General features: G+C 45.5%; 1 protein-coding gene across 1 annotated transcript in view; it reads right to left on the reverse strand.

Annotated features, from left to right (window-relative positions):
* The window catches only part of Polr3C (RNA polymerase III subunit C), a 43436-nt gene extending 37301 nt beyond the window's left edge, over positions 1 to 6135 (reverse strand). The window contains exons 1-4 of the mRNA XM_075689049.1: positions 5903 to 6135; positions 5681 to 5826; positions 5465 to 5562; positions 2413 to 2564 (exon numbers count right to left, since the gene is read on the reverse strand). Of these exons, the coding sequence (XP_075545164.1) occupies positions 2413 to 2564; positions 5465 to 5562; positions 5681 to 5826; positions 5903 to 6049 (543 nt within the window). The 5' untranslated portion in view covers positions 6050 to 6135. The remainder of the gene's footprint in view (positions 1 to 2412; positions 2565 to 5464; positions 5563 to 5680; positions 5827 to 5902) is intronic.
* Between the last annotated feature and the right edge of the window lie 14180 nt (positions 6136 to 20315).

Below are 20315 nucleotides of genomic sequence, written 5' to 3' on the forward strand. Positions count from 1 at the left end.
ACATATGCGGAATGGATATCTAAGTATCTGTATCATTTTTAAGGCGTCCCTAGAGCAGCACAAATTGCCATCTGATTGGCTGACTGCTAGAGTTGTCCGTATCTATAAATCTGGCGACAGACAGCATCAAAAACTATAGGCCTATTTCAATTATCTCCACATGCTGCAAGATTATAGAGCATGTGATATCAAAAAGCTCTTTCAATTACTTCAAAAATGGTAATGTCTTTCTTCCTAACCAACATAGTTTTAGGCAAAAATTGTCAACGGTTACCCAACTCACCGAAACCATACATAATTTTTCAAGCTTACTTAACGAGAAAGGCCAGTTAGATGCTGTTTGCCTTGATTTCTCAAAAGTGTTCGACTGCATTCCACATCCATAACTTTTTGATAAACTGTTTAGTCTCAGCGTTAACATTAACGTTATCAAATGGATTCAATCATATTTAGTAAGAACACAGTTTGTGGAAGTGAATGGCGTGAAATCCGGAGTGTTACCTGTAATGTCAGGAGTCTCTCAGGGATCGATGATAGGCCGTGTCCTTTTTCTTAGTTATATAAATGACATTGCAGACAAGATTAACCCTGTTATTAAAGTTCGAATTTTTACGAACGACTGCTTAATGTATACTACAGTATCCAGCCGCAATGACCAGATCACCTTAAGTTCCACATTAAAAAGTATGAGTGACTGGTGCAATAAGTGGCAAATGAAAACAAACTACAGCAAGACTATGAATATAAGGGTAACCAGCAAGATTAAAAATATACACTGCTTTGATTACGAGATAGATGGTAAGGTCATAAGCTCTGAAAATCACATTAAGAAATTACACCATACCGAGTGATCTCAACTGGAAAACATAACATATGCTCATCAGCTGGAAAAAAGCTCTGGCACTTGAGGCGAAAGTTAGAACTTGCTCCTCAACAAACTAAATTAGCTGCATATTTAACGCTTGTTCGTCCTACATTAGAGCACATGAGCGTTGTGTGGGATCCATTAAACAAAAATCCGGTAGATAAAATTGAAAAAATTCAAAGAACAGCGGCAAGGTTCATCTTGTCAAAATATTGTTCAGCTGACTCTGTAACTGAAATGCTCAGGAAGCTCAACTTACCTCCTCTTTCAGAACGCAGAAGGATAGCTAGACTAAAATTTCTTTATCTGATTCGCCATAACTAGTTTAATCTTAATACACAGGAGCACATAAAACAGTGTCTGTCTTGAACAGTAAGGAGCAGCAACCAAGAGCAAATTCAACCCATTTCAGAATGAATAGATGTACATAAGTACTCGTTTCCCCCCAAAACAATAGAGGAATGGAATGCGTTGCCACATGAATTACTAATAGTAGACAGTGTAAATAAATTTGAAACCACGCTAACAAAACGTTCTACCTCAGCTAGAAGTACATGGCTACTACTTTAATAACGGTAATTTTTCCAGCTAACTTATGTTCCTGGTTGTAATACACGTTTAATACAGTGACTGGTACATTTGATGCCACCCTGATGTAATTTGTCTTTTGCTTTTTCTTGCTTTGTATTGAGCCTTTTCCTGTGTATATGCCTCATTTGGTCTGTTATAGGCTGTGGCAGCACTGCTATCTTGTTTCGTTTGTCTTGCAACCGCTCTGTAACAGCCTTTGGCCAACAGTATTGGTGAATAAAAATTAAAAAATAAATAATATAAGTGTTTCGTGGCTAACTGAAAGCCATCAGTCAGTAGTGGCTGACCTTCCACGGCCCGATAAGGACAGCTAAAACACACTGAACAAGTTATCGAGCATGTCACGTGTAGTGTACATAACAAGGACTCGTGAGCATGTGTCCTGAGATGTTTCTGTCTTCTTTACTTGTCACAACATATGTCATAAGAAGCCAACAAACACTGACACCAAGGACAACATAGGGGAAATTACTTGTGCTTAATAAATGAAATAAAGAAATGATAAATTAATGAAAATGAAAGTGAATGAAAAAAATAACTTGCCGCAGGTGCGGAACGATCCCACAACCTTCTCATTGTTTCCCCTATGTTGTCCTTGGTGTCAGTGCTTGTTGGCTTCTTATCATATGACTAATAAAAATTGGGTCCCTCAGTTAATGCCCTTACTTCTCGTTTATTACTTATCACAAAGTATTTTGCATATGTCAAAGCTTCCATTCGGGAGGATTCATATTTAGTAAAATCAGCTGATGGGTCTGTTCAGCTCTCCTTAAAAAGTATGAGAGTGAAATTTGGTATGATAAGCTGTGAATATCTCTGAAAGGGGCAATAATGTACTACACCACTGCAACCAGGTTATTCCCTCTTAACAGTGTTAAACTGCAGTGGATCATGTGAATTTAACAATATCCTTTGCAGTTTAATTTTATCAAACGGCAACAGAGAGGTGAACTGACCTCTGGGATCTTGTACATGACATCATCAGGCATAATGAGAGAGGGAATCTTTGAGGCTGGGGCATCCGGGTCGGGATATGGCACTCTACACAAGAAGCTGGTTTTGACAAGGTCTACAAATTTCTGCTTCACGTCCTCCGCGGTGCCAGCTCCTGGAGCAAGAACATAAGGTTTCAATGTAAAACTTTGAAAACTTGCAGGCAAGATAAACAGTGCCCACACCTGCCAGCCATAGAATTCGAAGAACACTACCAGTGGAAGACCAACTAAACTAAAATTTGTTGAGAAATACCAGAAATATATTATTATTCAATATGTCCACAGTTTACTATAGATTCACAAACTTTTTTTCCTAAAGGGATGCTAAGAACCTGCACCCTGCTCTATATAGCCAAAGCAGCAATGGTCTGTGCTGCTGACAAGTTGAAATGTCTATGAAGTTTATTAATGCAATATTCATGCAATGGCTGTCAAAGATTCAAAGACCTGTCAAAGATGTCAGGTGGGACTAGTCAAGCTGCCGTTATGCAGCTTTTATCCTGCCATCCCTACCGCTTTGTATATATCAGTGTACTTATGTGGTAAATAAACTTCTAAACTTCTAAACTTCTTCTTCTAAAGATTTGATTGTCGTTATACATCGGCTCTATTAGCTGATATTGCTGCTGTACAGGCATACCCATGCAATCAATGGTCCAAAATATTGGGCCATAAGAAATTGCTCAGCAACTGCCTTTGTCTTTCTTTACTAAGTTTTCTTTTCTGCCTGAAACGACATGCAAGCAAAAAATTGTAAAATATTTGTGTCAATACGACCATAATAAATAAGAACAATCGGACATTTTACGAAACAGTTGCAAACGATCGCAGGTATGAATCTCCATGATGGCAAATTCTGCATATTTCCCATCTTATAAGCTTCTGCTAGAAATACTTTTAAGAGAAATGGTTCTAGGCATGCTGAAGCCTCCATTACGGGAATAACAAGACCGACAGAATAACAGAATGCAGAAGCTGATGAAGTGCTCGATGTGCTGCTGCCAACTTAACGTGCAACCTTTTCAAGTAGGAAGATGATATAGTGACCAGCGACAGATCCATCGATCCCTTATAGGTACAATAATGAGAAACACTAGTAAATTAGCTTAGACTCATGTAGCATTCTTCCAAGACTTCATTTCCATTAATATCATACTAGGAGATTGATTACCAGAAGAAGAATTTGGACAACATTTTCGTATCTTTTTTTTTAATTTTGCAGCAACACCACAGCCCCAGTATGTTGGTGCGGTGTCATGGACTTCAATGCATCTTGTCATATTTGTGCCATTATGGCATAGTTAAGGTTCTGAAGTCTTGATAATGTTCAGTCTCTGAATATGTTTGAATATCATGTACTACATCTTGTAGTCCAGAAAATTACCAAGGCCCAAGTAGAATTGAATTCTGGGGTTTTACATGCCACAACCATGATCTGATTATGAGGCATGCCATAGCGGGCGACTCCGGATTAATTTTGACCACCAGGGGATCTTTAACATGCCCTCAATGCACAGGAGTCAATGCCGTCAAAATCTAGAACAAAGTGGGCAGAGCTGGTGCAAGAACTTCAAAGTGGTGCTGCCATCCTTCTTTCATTTTTGCATCTTATCTGGCTTATCAAGTCCTCTGTTATGGTAAGAGTGATTTTTTCTGTATTTTTGGTGCAGCTCCATTTCAAATAGTACTTCCACTTAAAGGTCTACAAAACAAAGCCCCTATCCACATCTTAACATGAAATTTACTTTCCACAAGTGCATCCACGTTAATATAATAATGCAGAGTATCATCAGTGAGTGATTTGTTCAAACATTAACTAGAAATTCTTGTGCACAAATGTAAAAATCGTATATTTTCATTGGATGCGTTAAAAAGGTCATTTATTCACCTCCAAACCATTAGGTACACTTTGAACATAACCTTTTCTTTGTTACCACTTGAGTGCATTAATTGCAGCATGCGTAGTGTCGCATTTCTGGCTGTTCGAGTCTTGGAATTGCATACCCTTATGTACTAAGCAATCATTCTCAATTACGGTGTTTAATAAGCTTTACTTCCTTTATTTTATACCCTTAAACAGCATGTAACAGCTATTCTGTATAGCTATATTTTGCTGTTCTTCATAGTTCCGTATCACTACGTTCTCTGCATTTATATTCTTATGGTGTACATTATTCATTTAAATTTGCTGTGTTTACGTTGTTACAACAAATGCAGTGTTTTTGTGTCATTATTTATATTTACCTCCACTCATTTTCTAACAGGAGGTGTGCGTGCTAGGGATTTACTTCTTAATGAATCCCTATGCATGTACATAGTGAGCAACTTTAATTTGTTCTTGACTCTCCAGGACTGCCTGACGTGCTGCATATGCAACATTAATTGGCTCAAAGCACCTCTATAATGAGTCGGGCATAAATATACTAAGAGACCCAGTTACTTCGTGAATAAAGTTTGACTCGGTTTGATGTACAGGTGAGGCTCACCAGTAAAACAAAGGCAGTAAATGCAAACGGAATTTATGTAAAAAGTTTGATGAGTTACCAGGACACAGAAGCAAAGTGTGAATGACAATCACAAATATTGGTAGCAGACACTGAATGCAGTGGCAGAGGTGCCCAATACTTAAAATGCTGACTCCAGTAATCCGCTTGTGGGAACATACGCATATGGTATGCGCTTAAATACGAGTAAAATGGGTATTAAATGTGATCTGGTGAACACACTTGAGGACTGCCATTGGCATAAAAAATAACAAGAAGCCAGAAACTGTTCATTCTTTGTATCTAGGATTAGATGTACATTATATCACAGCATGTGGCAGGCAACATGTCTTTGTGCATGATGCACATTGCGACCTGGACTTTCTAATGGCTATGGACGCTGAAATTATGATTCAAAGGGGAAATAGGAATGGTATGGCCACCTGTGAGAAGAAACACGACCGTGACAACACGCAAATGCAGACTGAAGGTGAGAGAAGCAACAACGAATACAGCTTTGCAAAACTAACCTTGCAGTCTTTCCAGCACTTTCTGGAGGACAAGGGACATACACAATCTGCCGTTCAGCAGCACCTCCTCAATAATGAATTCACCTGCGTCACCATACCTGTAAACAACACACAAAAATATGAGCAAGGGTTTCATATTGTTGAGTTCGAGGACAAATGGCTTCAGATTCTGAACCGCAATAAATAAAATAAAGGGATGACACGTTTACCACTTACAGCATTTTTGTGCAGTATATGTAACGCGAATATCGGAGCATACATAAAACGCGGTCGGCGTTTATGGAGTACTTGACAGTTCCCCTGGGATGAGCCTCGAAATCCACAAGATTCTGATGAATCAGGACCATCAAAGACTTCTTGACCTACGTAACAATAGCAGTATGAACGTCAGAACGCGCAAGCAAACTTTACACTGTCGGAGTGGTTCCGTTTGCGTACCTTGGCAAGTGGCAGATTGGTTGATCTTGCTATTTCGCCCAAACTTCTCCATGACACTTTAAGAAGACATTCGCCGACGGACTGAACAACGGAGCCAAAGTGGTCTTTAAGTATTATGGAGCAAGCTCTGATCTTTACGTGCGACATTGTTCTAAACTTTCATTCATAGCCGCCAATGGTCAACACGCGCCCGCACATAAGCATAGACCCACATAGCCCGTCGAAGCAAGCTGGGGCAAACCTCCTGCTATTTTGACGGGGGTCGCTACGATCGCTGCTGCAGTGACGTCTAATAGATCGACGTCTCGGGACAAGATAATAAGCGTGGAATAACAAGGAGGAAGTTTTTTTTTTCTTTTTTCTTCCATAACTGTAAGGTGCAGTTCTTACGCAGCTGCATGCAACCATAGTTTCATGCTAGTGCTGCTCTCTGCTACTTCCGTTCGGCGCTGAGATATGCCATTCTATGGACGTGCACATGGAGTTTCCTTCCTCTATGGATATGCACAAGCGGCGCCTGGCGCGCGTATTTCGACTCGGGGGAGTAAAACCATGGTAAAACCACGCACGTTCGCCTCACACAAAACGCATTGAAGTAAGTAGTGCTGTCTAAGTCTCTGCATGTACCTGTGCAGTAGCTTCTGACTACTCGCTTTCAATCTTTCAGCGCGGCTCACATGGATTTGACGCACGTACACGGAAGAGCCCCGTGATGGTGCAGTGCTGCTGTTTTCCGTTTTGGAAGTCGCGCTCTGGGAAAACTCCGCGTATGTCTTACCACCAGCTTCCTGGCGACAGAGAGCTATGCGACAAGTGGGAGAATAATATTTCAAGGGGAAATTAATTGTCAACGACAAATTGCCTCTGCACCAGGCATTTCCTAGACAACGCCTACACTCTCGACTGCAAAATCAAGAGGCGGCTTCCTGGTGACGTGTGAATGTCTGCAGGTTTTTGTTTTACTTCGCACTGCAGCAAGAGAGATGTACTTCCGTTTCGTCTGCTTGTTCTCACGTCGTGCAGTCGCGCGCGCAGACACCAAAACCAGGGTTTACCGAAACTATGTCATTTTCTACCGTGTCCCGGCGCGGGATCAGCTCTGTGATCCACTTGTGCCTGCCTCAATATTCGTGTAGCACTCACTTATACCGCTAGTCGGGTGTCCTCGTGTACAGCGCGCAAGAACGTGCGCTGCGCGAAACCCTGCAGACAATCATAACCAATCACAACAGATCGCGCGCGACGCCGTCAGCGGGAGTGCGCCTGCAAAAAAAGCGAGGAGAAAAAAAAAATTGGCAGTAGCTTAGCTCGGCTATGCCAGGATATACATAGCGAAAGCTAAGGCATAGCATGGTTAGCCTTGGTTAACCTTGATTGCAAGTCCAGGTCAGTCTGGTTGTCTGGCTATGTTGCGGCGTTTAGCCAGTCGTTCGGTGCGCTTTTCGTTTGTTTCCTGGGCGATTCGTTTCCTCTTCATCTCATTCCGATGTCGACTCCAGGCCTCCTGCTTATCAGAATTGTCGCCGTCCATACCGCCGCCTCAACTGTGGTTGCGGCGCACGCGAGCTCTCCTTTTCAATCCTCCGACATGTTATCAGGCATGCGACGCAGCTGGCGAAGCGAGCGGAAGCGAGCGTAACGACGATGAACGCGGTGTGACGTCATGTGCCTCCTCTGAGCACCGCCACGGTGAAATCGCAAGTTCGCGGCCAGTAAAGCTTTAGCTTTAAAATGAAAGCGGGCCCGTGACGTATGCGTCACGCGTTCCTCGAGGCCCGATATGGAAGAACGCAAGGAAGGAATTTCGCTTGCGGAGGCTAGACGGGGCGAGTGGGGATAATTATGGACTTTTAGCTAGTACGCTATTCCGGTAAACGGGAGCGGTTTGGGCGGATTGCCGGATTTGCTGGGGCGTAAACGTGAGCGGCCAGAACGGTGCAGCCGCCTGGTAGCGTAGAGTTCAACCAGACAAACACAGAGCTAAAACTGCAGTAACCCATTATATCCTGCTTCGCTACTCGTGCAAATTTTTGGCAGTTACGCCACTGTCGAGAATGTACACCAGCAGCTATGCAGAACATAGTAACATTGTGTTTGTGTGGTTGGTCTTTGCGCCACCAGTTGGCGCCACCAATCTGGCCGCTCACGTTTACGCCCCCGCTAAACCGGCAAACCGCCCGCGCTTGCCGGAATACCGGACACGCTAAAGGTCACTATAGTGTCTCACTTGGCATCCCCTTCGAGCTCGACTGAAATATTTATATCTCGGCTATTAATGAGCCCATTAAAAAGAAATTGCGACAGAACGCTCCCTAGAGGACATGTAACAACTTCCAGCGTATAACCAAAATGTGCTATGGGGCCTGGTGAGGGGCCGTTTAAACACACCTACAGATAAGTGGGGATAACTCGCCAAGAAAGGCATCTTTAAAAAAAAGTCACAAGCCTGCGCGGCACACCCAGCACAGTCACAGCATAAGCTGAAGGAGCGGCTCCATAAGAGCTCCATTTTCGGCAGCGCGCACTAGATTGTCTTCGCGGCGAAGTTTCCTTGCGCCGTTTTTACGGCTTGTGCTGCTCTCTGCACAGCGGTTGGTTGAGCCCGACGTTGCCTGGTTGTAGCCGCACGCGTAGCTCTACGATTCGCTTTTTCAGGAGCGGTTCGTACTTTGTCAGGAGGCGCCACGAAGTACGCCGAAGAGTAAACACAGGTATCTACACTACGCAGCGCACGTGTCACATTCCTTGACCGCCTTGACCCGTGGCACGATTCAATGCTGTTGAAGACAATGATGATTTATTGGCATACTCTTTGATACGGGGCGGTAACAAACAGTCACCTAGCCTATTTGAGTTAACCAGGTCCAGCTGTGTGCAACATGCAACTGCTACACGCAACCATAGAGTTTCCTACAATATACTAGAGGGAACCCTGGCGCTGCAGTCATTGACCCACCATATGGGAATTATGGGAAGCACACGGATTTGTCTGATCTTCGTGCTGTGGATTCAGACGTTTTTGTGGCTTTGTATATTGCGCTTTACAAGCCTTCATTGTCGTAAATTTAAGAGCAATCTGAAGAGCAAGCTCTTCGAAGTACAGGACTACACTGGAAAACTTTATTATGGTCATGCCGGATGCGCTTAGCGTGTAACGGGCGCCTCTCACGTAGGGACGCTTCGAATATGCACAATTGTTACTAATTGTAACGATTGAGCTTGTTGAGGTGGCCAAATCGAAACGCGCCAAGCGTCTCAAGGCACTGGCATGCACGCGATATTCATAAGGGCGTTTCACATCGCTTGTCGATGCACGTGTCTGTGGCTTAATTCAATAAAGAAGAAAAAGCGTCTGTGGCCTAATGGTTTCAATATCAGGAATCTGCGCTAGAGGTCATGTGTTCGAATCCTGTCATTCGACAATTTTAATTATGTTTATACGATTATTTATTGCGCAGTACATTGTTGAAAATGACGAGTTTACAAAGTCACAAAGCCATTTGACGTGAAGCCAGAAGGACGAAGTTTAGGCAAATCCATGTACCTCCCATAATTTCCATGTTGGTGCAACCGCTCCCATTGCAGCTCCCGTAGACACTAGCACCAGAGTTCCCTCCAGTAATTATTGTATGAAACTCTCTGCGTGCAACTGCTGCATGTCGGGACACAGGGACGCAACTGCAGAGTTTGCACGTATCGACGCTATGCGGCGTGCATGCCGCATCGCGTGACAAGCGTACACTTTAACAAGTTGCACGATTCGATGCTGCTGCAGAGAGGTATCTATTGACATCCCTTTTGAAACGCGGCGGTGACAAGCAGTCACTTAGCCTGCTTGATGTAATGAAATATGCTATGCATGTTTTATTGTAGCATTTTTGTTTACGTACCATTCATCTTCTTTTTCTTCCTCAAGACAATCCATCCATTTCTTGGCCAATCCCTCATGGTGGGTAGGAGCCACATACCTGACTGGAAACACAAGCTACCTTGTACCGCTACCCATGCAACTGCTACATGACGTGCCACCTGGTGTAATAATATGCAAGTGCAATGCAAAGTGCGGACGTATTGATGCTACGCAGCGCGCATCTCGCATCGCATGGCAAGTGGCACGATAATGCTAATGATGATGATGATGAGCTTGGTGATTTGTTGCCATCCCCTATGAAACAGCCACCTATCCTGCTTGATATAATCAAGTATGCCATACATGTTAATGGATGGATGGATGAAAAAACCGCTCTTCAGTGTTGTCCTTGTCATTACGTAACGCGGACCAACGCCAGAGAATATGACTAAGATCTATGGTGTTACATTCATCGCATGTTGTAGGTGTAGATAACCCCGGATAGATCTTGATTAGAAGCGGGTTCGGATAGATTCTTGTTTGCAAGAGCCTTAGCGTAACGTTAATGGCCTGAGCTCTATTTAGTTTACTCTGCCGAGGAAAAACACCCTGTGTCCTATATGTATAAGTGCTTGGTTAGCTCGTTGTTAATTCTAGCATTTTTGTAGATCTCCTTAATCTTTTTCCTCGAGACAACCCAACCATTTCTTGGCCAATTACTCATAGCGGGTAGCAGCATGGCGATAGCTGCGACGGACACCGGCGGCGGCTGCGGCGGACGTCATCGCCCACCGAAACGGCTGTGGAAAGAGGGAACGAGCCCATAACAGGGAGCTTACGCTGTAAAACACTAAGCTTGCTTTGATTGCCGCTTATAGCGGTTTCAAACAAATTCACTTTTGAAGGCTGCCTCGTACCAGCGATTTATTATGGCCGGACAACGCAAGCTCGATGGTCATGCGAGCGCCTCCTCAAGCATCATGATCTCAGACGTATCTGGGTCTACGCCTTCCTTATCGTGCCCATGTGCAAGAAATAAGCAAACACGATGCCACTGAGCGCACTGAACAGGATCACGTTGATGGCAACGCACAGATGCATTAGCATCGAGCTATCCGTTTTGGTTTTGTCCTTCGAAGGGGGTATGAGCGGTCGGCCGGTAGATGCCTCACTTGATTGGAAGTTAGAGGAATCAAGCTCTCCCCCTGGAAAAGCCAACTTCATGCAGCCTGTTTGGTCCGGGTACTGAATTACCTTCGTTGAACGCAACTTCTTCTTAGACGACGTCTGAGCAGAACTCGCATTCTGCAAATGCCTCCGGCTTTCCCTTATTGGCGGGGGGAACTTGTCCGCCTGATACGCAAGGCTGTTTCTCATCGGTGCGGCCGAGATTGGTCGCGTCAGTCGGGAAACGGACGACAGGTCCCTGGAATGTTCTTTAGCGGCCCGGACACCCTTTGCGACAGGTACGGACACCGACGTGACCGGAACCCTTGCAACTGACGCCGCTTCGTGTCGAATAAAGGCGGCGCTGTGTGGAGTCAACTTAGGTACGATGGCTTCTTCTTGGCTGGACGAACGACGCGGAGGCAAGTGGGAGGTTTGGTTAACGCCAGACTGAAAGCCACCCACACTCACATGCTTAGTTTCTTCAGTATTCTGACTACTATGCTGGATAACAGAAGGCTTACTTGATCTCAGGCTGTTGAAGATTTGCTCACTATGGAATTCCCCATTATTGTCCTCACCTGGATTTCTCCGATCTTCGTTGTCTCGCTGCGACCTTTGTGCCGGCAGTGCGTACTCCACTTCCTGTGTTTCGGTAACTGACTCACGCATTCTTGAATTCGACATCTGTTCCTGTTCCTCAGCAGCGACAGCCTGCGCCTGCGTAGAAGCTGTCTGTACCGAAGAGCGCTGAGGTGTCCTCAATATGGAGTGCGGTGTTTTGGGCGACGGCGGAGGAGTTAGGTTTGCTAGTGTTGGTGGCCTCGTGGATGCCGGAGTTGTCTTGGCAGGGCACGCGGGTGATTTTGACAGTGATCTTGATGTAGAGCGTGTCTTCGTGGTTGACGCCGGTGTTCTTGATCGCGAGTGAACGCTAGCAGGTATCTTGGTGGCTGAAACGGGTGGTGGGGTCTTAGACTTGGAACGAAGTTCGGTAGGCGTCCTAGCGTTAGACGGCGGAGTCCTTGAAGGCGCCCGATGCTCCCGGGACTTCCTTGATGCTGCTGGAGAATGCCTCGAAGCGTACGACACTGTCGCGTCTGGCGATTTCGCAGCGATGTAAGTCATGGTGGTCGACGAAGCCGTCATAGGCAAAGACGAGGGCGTTCCCGCACAGGAAGTGGGTGGATTCTCTCTGTTTGAAAACCGAGTGGATTTAGACACGGTGTCCCCGCAAGCGGAAATGGATTGCGAAGTGTCGCTGTCTTCCTCCGAAGACTCGCTCGACGTGCTGGACATTGACGACGTTCCCGATGATCCAGAAGGCTCTGAGCTCTCGGATGGGCTAAGAATCGGCGGCGGAGGGTGTGGAAGAGAGTCTTCGCGCCGAATTTTCGCAGAGCAGGACAGTTCGGCTGGCCTCGCTTTCTGCATCTGAGCCACGTCCACCTCTTCGATACTTGTTGCGGGGAGGGAGTGCACGGTAGCGTCCTGCCTCAGCACCGCCCAGCTGCGGTCACCGCACTCGTCTGAGCGGAACATCTTTTTCGCCCTGAACGCGTTAGAGACGGCCACATTGTTGATCTCTTTCGGATTCGACCTCACCACAGCCGCCGAGTGGAAGAACGCGTTCTGCTGAGCCCGTCTCCGGGAATTTGTGGGTTTTTTCTCGAGCGACGCTGCCACTGCGACCGGCGACTCTAGTCGAGGCACCGACGCCTCTGGTACTCGAACAGGCACCGGCGTTGGGGGTGGCACCGCAGTCTCGGCGAACACTGCCGTCGCGTCCTTGCTCGGGGCCAGCCTCGCGCTCAGCGGCGTCTTCAGCTCCGGTTTCTGGGCCAGATGCGGCACGTAGCGCGGCAGCTGCAGCTGTTGCTGCGAGAGCTGGAGAAGCTGTTCGGACACCGCGGAGAAGTCGGTGACCGTGTTCGCGCTTTCGCTCAGGTTGACGTACCTGTCCAGGTTGGTGGATATGCGCCGCAGTCCCCCGTAGTTGGGCCCCGGCGGAACGCCGGGACGCGCGGTGTGCGGCCTTATGGTGGCATAACGGTCCAGCTCGTCCTCCGAGATGAGCGACATTTGAGTCTGACCGCTCGAGCGACGTCTCTGGCTGGCCGCGTACCAGGGTTGCTCCGGCGGCGAGTTGGCTCGCGGCTGGTCGGCTTCTGGGTCCAGGCCATAGTACGGCACGTCGTAGTAGGTCGGTAGGTCTTTGAGACTGCCGTAGTCCATGGCTACCAGAGGAACGCGGTCGGCATGATCTTCACTCGGCCGCCGGGCCGGCGCGCGACGGGCGTTGTGGGTCCTTTCTTTCTTTTCCTCGCCAATGTCCTTTCCAAGGAGGTTTATAAAAAATAATTCCGGAGTGGAGATGGTGCCCTGAAATCGAAGCCGGCCGTTGCCATCTTACTAAGGGAATCCATTAACGTTAGGATGTGGCGGAGTGGAGGAAGCGTTTTCTCTTCGGTTTCAGCGGTTTTGAAACAGCCAATTTTTCCATGCAGATGAGTCTTCATGTGTCTGTCTGTGCAACAGTTTTAGGATCAAAATTGAACCTCTTGAGAACTTGTTATGGGAGATCGCGATATGACGATAAGCCAATGGCAATATTCTAGCCCGAAACAACAAGCTTTTATTTTTCAACCACTCCAGAATGTATTATCACAGAACAAGAGCAGCTGCACTGCCGCTATTCTCCGCCTAGTTCAGCACGCTTTTAACGATGGAGTAAGGGAAGGCGCTGGCTTCACCTCTGCTGGTAAGAACCTGCGGGAGTTGCCACTCCAGAATTTTTTGTAAAATCTTCTTGGTCCTTTCTTTCTTTTCCAAACGGCCGACGACGCTGGCGCCTTACGGCGGGCAAAGGCAACTCTACGCTGGGCAATGCCCAAGCCAGACAATATAGGCGAAAACCGTGTAGTTTTCCCCCGATCACACGACCTCCATTAGTACTGCTGTTTTTTCCGAGAGAGAAAAAAAAAAGACCAAGAATTTTCTGGAGCAGCTACCGACGAATTGTGCCGATTGCCGCCATTTTCATAACTGTTTCATGGAAAGGATGCCATCTCTCAACGTTGACTGACTTCTGAACCTTTTCGTATGTAAAAGAGAGAACAGAATTGCTGCACAGGTTCACTAAAGCAAGTATGATCGATGCAAATCCACCATGTAAAATGCCACGAGTCCAGCTGTTGTTGCTATTATTATTATTATTATTATTATTATTATTATTATTATTATTATTATTATTATTATTATTATTACTCAAGCGCGCCTCTTTAAGCGGTATCACGACTCATGTATTGCGTCCTTGGAATATAGAGCGCCTCCGCGACCGGCAGGATGAATTTTGGAAGTATATCCTGAAGCGCTCTAGTGAAGGTGTAGAGTGTTTTCACCTGCTTCACTCTAGCGGAGTAGAAGTTCCAGCAGTCGCGGAATGCTTTGCCGCCGTTTTCTCATTCTTATATAAAGCTTCAGGTTTCAACGCTGGTTTCAGTCAACAGCACACGGTGGTTCCTATACATCTAGTACGTGCGCTGTTCAATCAGCGAATGCCATGAGTGCTTGAAGCCTTATTCCCTATCCTGCAGCCCCGATGGCATCCCCTCCGCAATCCTAAATGCTCATGGCAGTATGTTTGCTCCAATATTAACATCCATACTTAATAACTCCTTGAATACTTCAACTTTCCCTCACATGTGGAAAATCGCTCGTTTTTTCTGTACTTAAGTCTGGCTGTAAAACCTATGTCTCAAATTATCGCCATATTTCTCTTCTATGTGCCACGTAGAAGATTTTTGAACTTGGTTTCCGCAACGTATTCTCTTTTACTGTGAATAACTGATTAATTCGGAATCAGCATGGATTTCTCACCAGCCTGTCCACTATCACAAATCTCGCAAGTTTCACGACACCAATCTCCGCGCCGGTGCTTCAAATGGGGGCAAGTTGACACCATTTACTGTGACCTCAGCAAAACTTTTGATGTCTGCTTCTGATCAAGCTTATGCGCACTTTGGTGTTGACTCCTCAACTGTCAATATCATGCGCAGTAATCTTCTTGATAGATCATGTTATGTTAACGCCAATAGCCAAACATCTTCTTTTTGCATGGTAACTAGCAGCGTCCTTCAAAGCAGTATTAGGAGCACTCCTTCTTAAATTTTTTATAAATGACATTCTTTCTGCTATTCGGAATTTTTCTTTTTGGTGACATCAAATTTTAAAGGAAATTCATAGTCTTGATGACTGCCCCATCCTGCAGTCTGACCTGGTTTCTTTCTCTAAATGGTGCAGATGAATGCTGCTAAGACCAAAGTCACGACTTCGGTGGACAAAGTCACGACAAAGTCAAGACAGAGATGATGGCCGTTGAGGGATACTCTTGCGAGGGAATCGGCGATTTCAGTCAAGTGCATCTCACGGTGTCCCGGCACCCATAGCAAGTACGCTTGCCGTAAGTATGGAGAAGCCATTGAACAAAATGTTCACAGAATTCTTGAATTTGAGGACGCAGTGATTGCTGTGCATGTGGACAGCGAGTCAGTCACATTAACAGCTAACGATACATTTTGGGTAATTTTTCGTAATGATTATACAATTACTAATAACTGTGTCTGAAGTATGTGCGTGAAGTCGGAAAGGCGTGGAGAGTAAAACCGTCGAAGTGATTCAGAGATCCTCAGTCCTGCCTTCATTGGACAGAGAAGCTTCTGCACTTATTTTGTTGTCAGTAGCTAGCTGGCTTGGGTGGCCTTGTAATATATCAATTAAATGTCTGCCAGCAGCATGCATTGCAAATATGTCCTCGAAGTCAATTTTGAGGTCTGTCAAAGCATCACTTGAATGGTAACCTTCACGTATGGGCACATTTAATTGTTGTAGCGGTGCTTTCACAAATGACAACTGAGGTCTGTATATTCGTGATAACGAAACGTAAAGAAACTCGGACGATTCAGTGATGAATACATACTGCGCACGTCACTTTTGAAAAATTGTATATTTTTACTAATGTCTTAACCGTAAGCTTGCGGACTCTGCAATCTAGGGTGGGTATATGAGCTTCCTGATATTGTCACGTGGTCGTGACGTCAAAGAACACAGTAGCAATACTGTGAAAGGCAAAAACTAGCTTTTATTGGGCGAACCTGTGCCCACAAAACAGGCTACACTTAAAGCACAACGAGAGCGGTGAACACAGTCGGCGATCGTCGAAAATATGATCAGCGGGTCAAGCGCGTCGGCTTTTATACAGCAGTCGTCGAATGTTCCAGACTAATCGTTCGGACCCGCGTGCCTTCCACAAAGTTCTACACCATTCGCGTCACGCGATGAAATCAGATAACACAAGGTTCGGCGACAACAGACAGCCGGGTAGAAGCATCGATAACTTTCCAGAAACTTCGGATACATGCAGGCGCGTCCCGCGCTGTGCGATTACATTTGTTAGGCGGCGAAATGTGGTCGCCCGATAAAAATAAGTACACGTGTCAATATAAAGCAGTGCTGGCAACGAATCTAGGTAGTCCAAGGCATAAGCGTAGAGCTTCCCTTTCTATAAGGACAAGAAGTTTATTTTATTACGGGACCACCGGAAGATAATAGGCAGCCACTTTTTCGATATGGGTCGAACATGCTTTCTACAGTGTCCCAACTATCATGCGCCAAGATTTAGAAAACATGCAAATGCCACGTAGCTGGACAGAACCAAGGTAATGTTATTTGCTGTCTCTTGGAGATGCTCAGATTAATTTTTGTATTCCGCCTAAGTTCATAATTAGTCTTAATTAATGAATCAACTTCTAAAATATATAAATTAGATGAAAAGCATCATGAAAAAACTCCCGATACAGCTTTCTGTTGCTCAATACGCGCTACATTTAAATTGTTTTTCCGAGTGTGAAAGAAGCCCACGAATTCACGGAAACTTCCTATCGGCCAGTCGCGCGGCAAATTACGCGGCAATATTTACGATTGTTATTGCCTCTTTGCAGTGACAGCGAGAAATAAATAGTAAAATCAGTCATAGCTTTTTGTAGTCTCACGCTGAGGGCAAAGCATCAGGTATGTTTTGTCGTTATTATTGAGATCATAGGTTCGTTTTGGTGCTGCTATAAGACTGCAGTGTAGAGATGGTGCCAAACCGTAAAAGTGGTTCCATTTCCATTTAGCAGATCGTGCCATTGCATTAGCACTGGTGATGCGTTGACGATGCGGTGCTCTGTTAAGAGGAAGCTTTAGCTCGGGTGCTCCTATCTAAATACATGTAAAAGGAGAATTCGTTTTTCTCGGCAACCACTGCACCAAATTTGACGAGGTTTGTTGCATTTAAAAGAAAGACTTAAAATCTAGTGACTGTTGGTTTCGAATTTTCGCGTTAGGTCGTGAATATTTTATTAAAAATTGGCAAAAATCGAAAAATTTCAGAAAACGAATATATCAAGTTTACACCTCTGTAACTCGACAACAAAAAATGATAATACAATTCTATGAATTCTATCAAATAGTACATCTAAAGCGGACAAAATTGATATGTTACTCATGAATATAGAAAATTTTAGCAATAGGGAAATGCAACTTTTGCAGAACCCTTGTAACAAACGTAATAAAATCACGTAAGATGTAAAATGACACATCAAATTTGTCCGCTTTAAATGATCTAATGAATGGCGTTTACAGAACCGCGATATCAGTTTTTTATGCAGAGCTATGAATTTGTAAACTTCGTGCTTCTATTTTTTTCAGACGGTCAAATATTTGAAAATCTTTTTAAGAAAATTCAAGCCCTAAATCGAAATTCCGCTTCCAACAGTCACTAGAATTTAACTTTTTTTTCAAATGCAACAAATTTCATTAAAATCGGTCCAGGGGTTATCTCACAAAAACGTTTTTGCGTTTTACATGCATTTGAATAGGCCGCGTCGGAGTTGGGCCCGAGCTAAAGCTTCCTCTTAAAGGGAAGCTGAAGCACTTTTCGAAAAAAATGAGTTCTCTGCGGCATTCTACAGTTTTGAGTCCCCTGAACACGAATATCTGGTTCAAAAAGGGCGGAAACAAACGCAAGCGGCTGTTTTTTCAAGAAAACGCGCACCAGCGCCTCAGGGCATCGCGCGAACGCCGCTGTTGCCCGTGATTGGTCGGGGCCGCTGTGACGTCATTCGCGGCAGTCGCCGGTCGGCGCCGCCGTTTCAGAGCGTAGCACGCTGTTCTGTTCTGGCTTCATAGCTGAGTTGTAAGCATTATGGAACCTTGTCGCTGTCTCGGACAGCTTGTATTTTCGCCGTACATGTTCGAACCGACAGCCGATACGGAAAACGATGGCGGCAACGGCGGCAACGACGATGTTGAGTGTGCCAACAGCGAGAGCGATGTGTGCACCTTCTCACGCGTTGTAAATCTTAGCTGGTACGTATGTTTTTTTTTTCATGTAGCTGCACGTTACAATGACGGGAGAAAAAATGCGCTAAAGTGTCACTGAGAACTTTCTGCTAGAAGAATGCCGAAGCACTAACTTCTCATTAGATTGTAAACACGGGTGCAATTCCGCGATGTTAAGCACATTGCCGCTGCTTCTCTAATGTCCCGTGGTTTTTTTAGTGTTGATACACGATCGCGAACATAAGTGCCGCGTTTCAAAGCGCGCACATGCAGTGCTGCGAGGTGCAGTCATGGAAGTTGCTTATCATACATATCCAGAGATGGCCAGAGGTATTATATGTGCAACATTCATACTATGGTTCGATGACTTTGCGATTGTGGCTCGATCAAGAATCGGTATGCGTGCTCCATGCTAGTGTTGACATAAAGATATTAGGCAGTTTTAGCACCGCCTTGTGGTAAACACGATAACTGCAACCGTACGTCGAACGTCACTAGGCAAGCCTATACTCCATTTCATACCTCAGGTGCAACGCTGTGGAAGCTACGCACGAAGTCCGGTCACCAAAATTAATTACTGCGCGCGTTTTCGTCTATGCTTCGCAGCGTGCCAGCGGCGTTTGCTCGCGCGAGCATGCACGTGAAGCTGCCGTGACGGGCTGCAATTAAAAAAATACCGAAAAGAAAATTGATTTAAAAGAACGTGTTAGCAGCCGTATAAGTACACGGATTGTTTCTCTGGGTGAATTCTTTTTTTTTCATTCAGAACTGAGCTTATATATGGAAAATTTTCTCAAAAATAGGGGTCAAGAAACACCGAACTTTTTCTAAGTGCGAACGCAGCCACTGCAAGAAGTATCTCAAGCCTCCACAGCGTTGCACCTGATGTATGAAACGGAGTATAGCAACGCTAGCAACAACGCGCTTCCGAATTTGTCGTAAGGCTATCCGGCTATCACGGAAATGGTCCGAGCACAGCACAGTTGATTTCGTCGGCACAAACTTATCTCTCCTCACCGCACGGACCCACTGCGCTGCAAGCTTCTTGTCCTTCGGGAACCTGTGAAACACCACATCGTCTCGCCCGCCTGTGTTCGCGCAGCCGAATGCTGCACAGAACGAGGGCATGTTGGGCGCCCTTGGCTGTAGGCACTCACGCAGCACAGAAGGAAAGAACAGTTTACGAAAATCGCAAAACAAACGTGAGCGGCGGCGGCGGCAGATCTCTCGTAGCGTCGTTCAGTAAAGCGCCGGACGGAAAGAGGCATGCCAGCACATGCTAGCAGCCCGGTCCGGCAGCTCGGTCCCCGCGAATGACGTCACTCTCGCCGGTTCTCTCCTCTGGCAACCACCTCACCCGGCGCTCCGGGAAGCGATGGGGGCGTGTCCACGGGGTGATTTAGAAAGCGATTTCCGGCCCTTATATTAACAAAACGAAGAAAAAAAATTTCGGAACCGTAAATTATTAGGTCTGTTCTTCCCAATCCCAGCAATTCATGGAAATTGAAAACCGTTTCAGCTTCCCTTTAAGGCCTATTTGTTAACTGCATCGGAAAGCAAGAACAGCTGTTCTTGATTTCCTTCGCTTAATTATGCATTGTAGACGACAAGCTGTTTCAAAGCGAGCGCGAATCTTGTGGTGGTGGTGGTAAACTTTATTGAAAGGGGGAAGGGTAAAGGGGGACGTGGCTGAGGAATCGGGCTCAAGTAAGGCCCTGGGCCTGCTTGACCTTCTTCGCCCAGTCCACCAGTTCAACCTGTCGGTCATTTGTCCTCCAACTTTAGCGGCCGGCTTATACGTTTTACGTTTCATATAACTGTACATCCAATAACAAATCCTCATCATTAAACAGCATATGTTTTTGTGAAACAATAAAGTTAGAACAGGTTTTTAGGTGCTATTTTAGCATGAAATGAATCATTGTAACGGACGGAGCGGTGCCAGCCAGGCGTGTCTTCAGGGTGTCCTGGCTCTCCGATAACGATGCCGATTCGAATCAATATATGCCGGCA

This window comes from Dermacentor variabilis, chromosome 4, assembly GCF_050947875.1.
Source record: "Dermacentor variabilis isolate Ectoservices chromosome 4, ASM5094787v1, whole genome shotgun sequence".
Lineage (NCBI taxonomy): Eukaryota > Metazoa > Arthropoda > Arachnida > Ixodida > Ixodidae > Dermacentor > Dermacentor variabilis.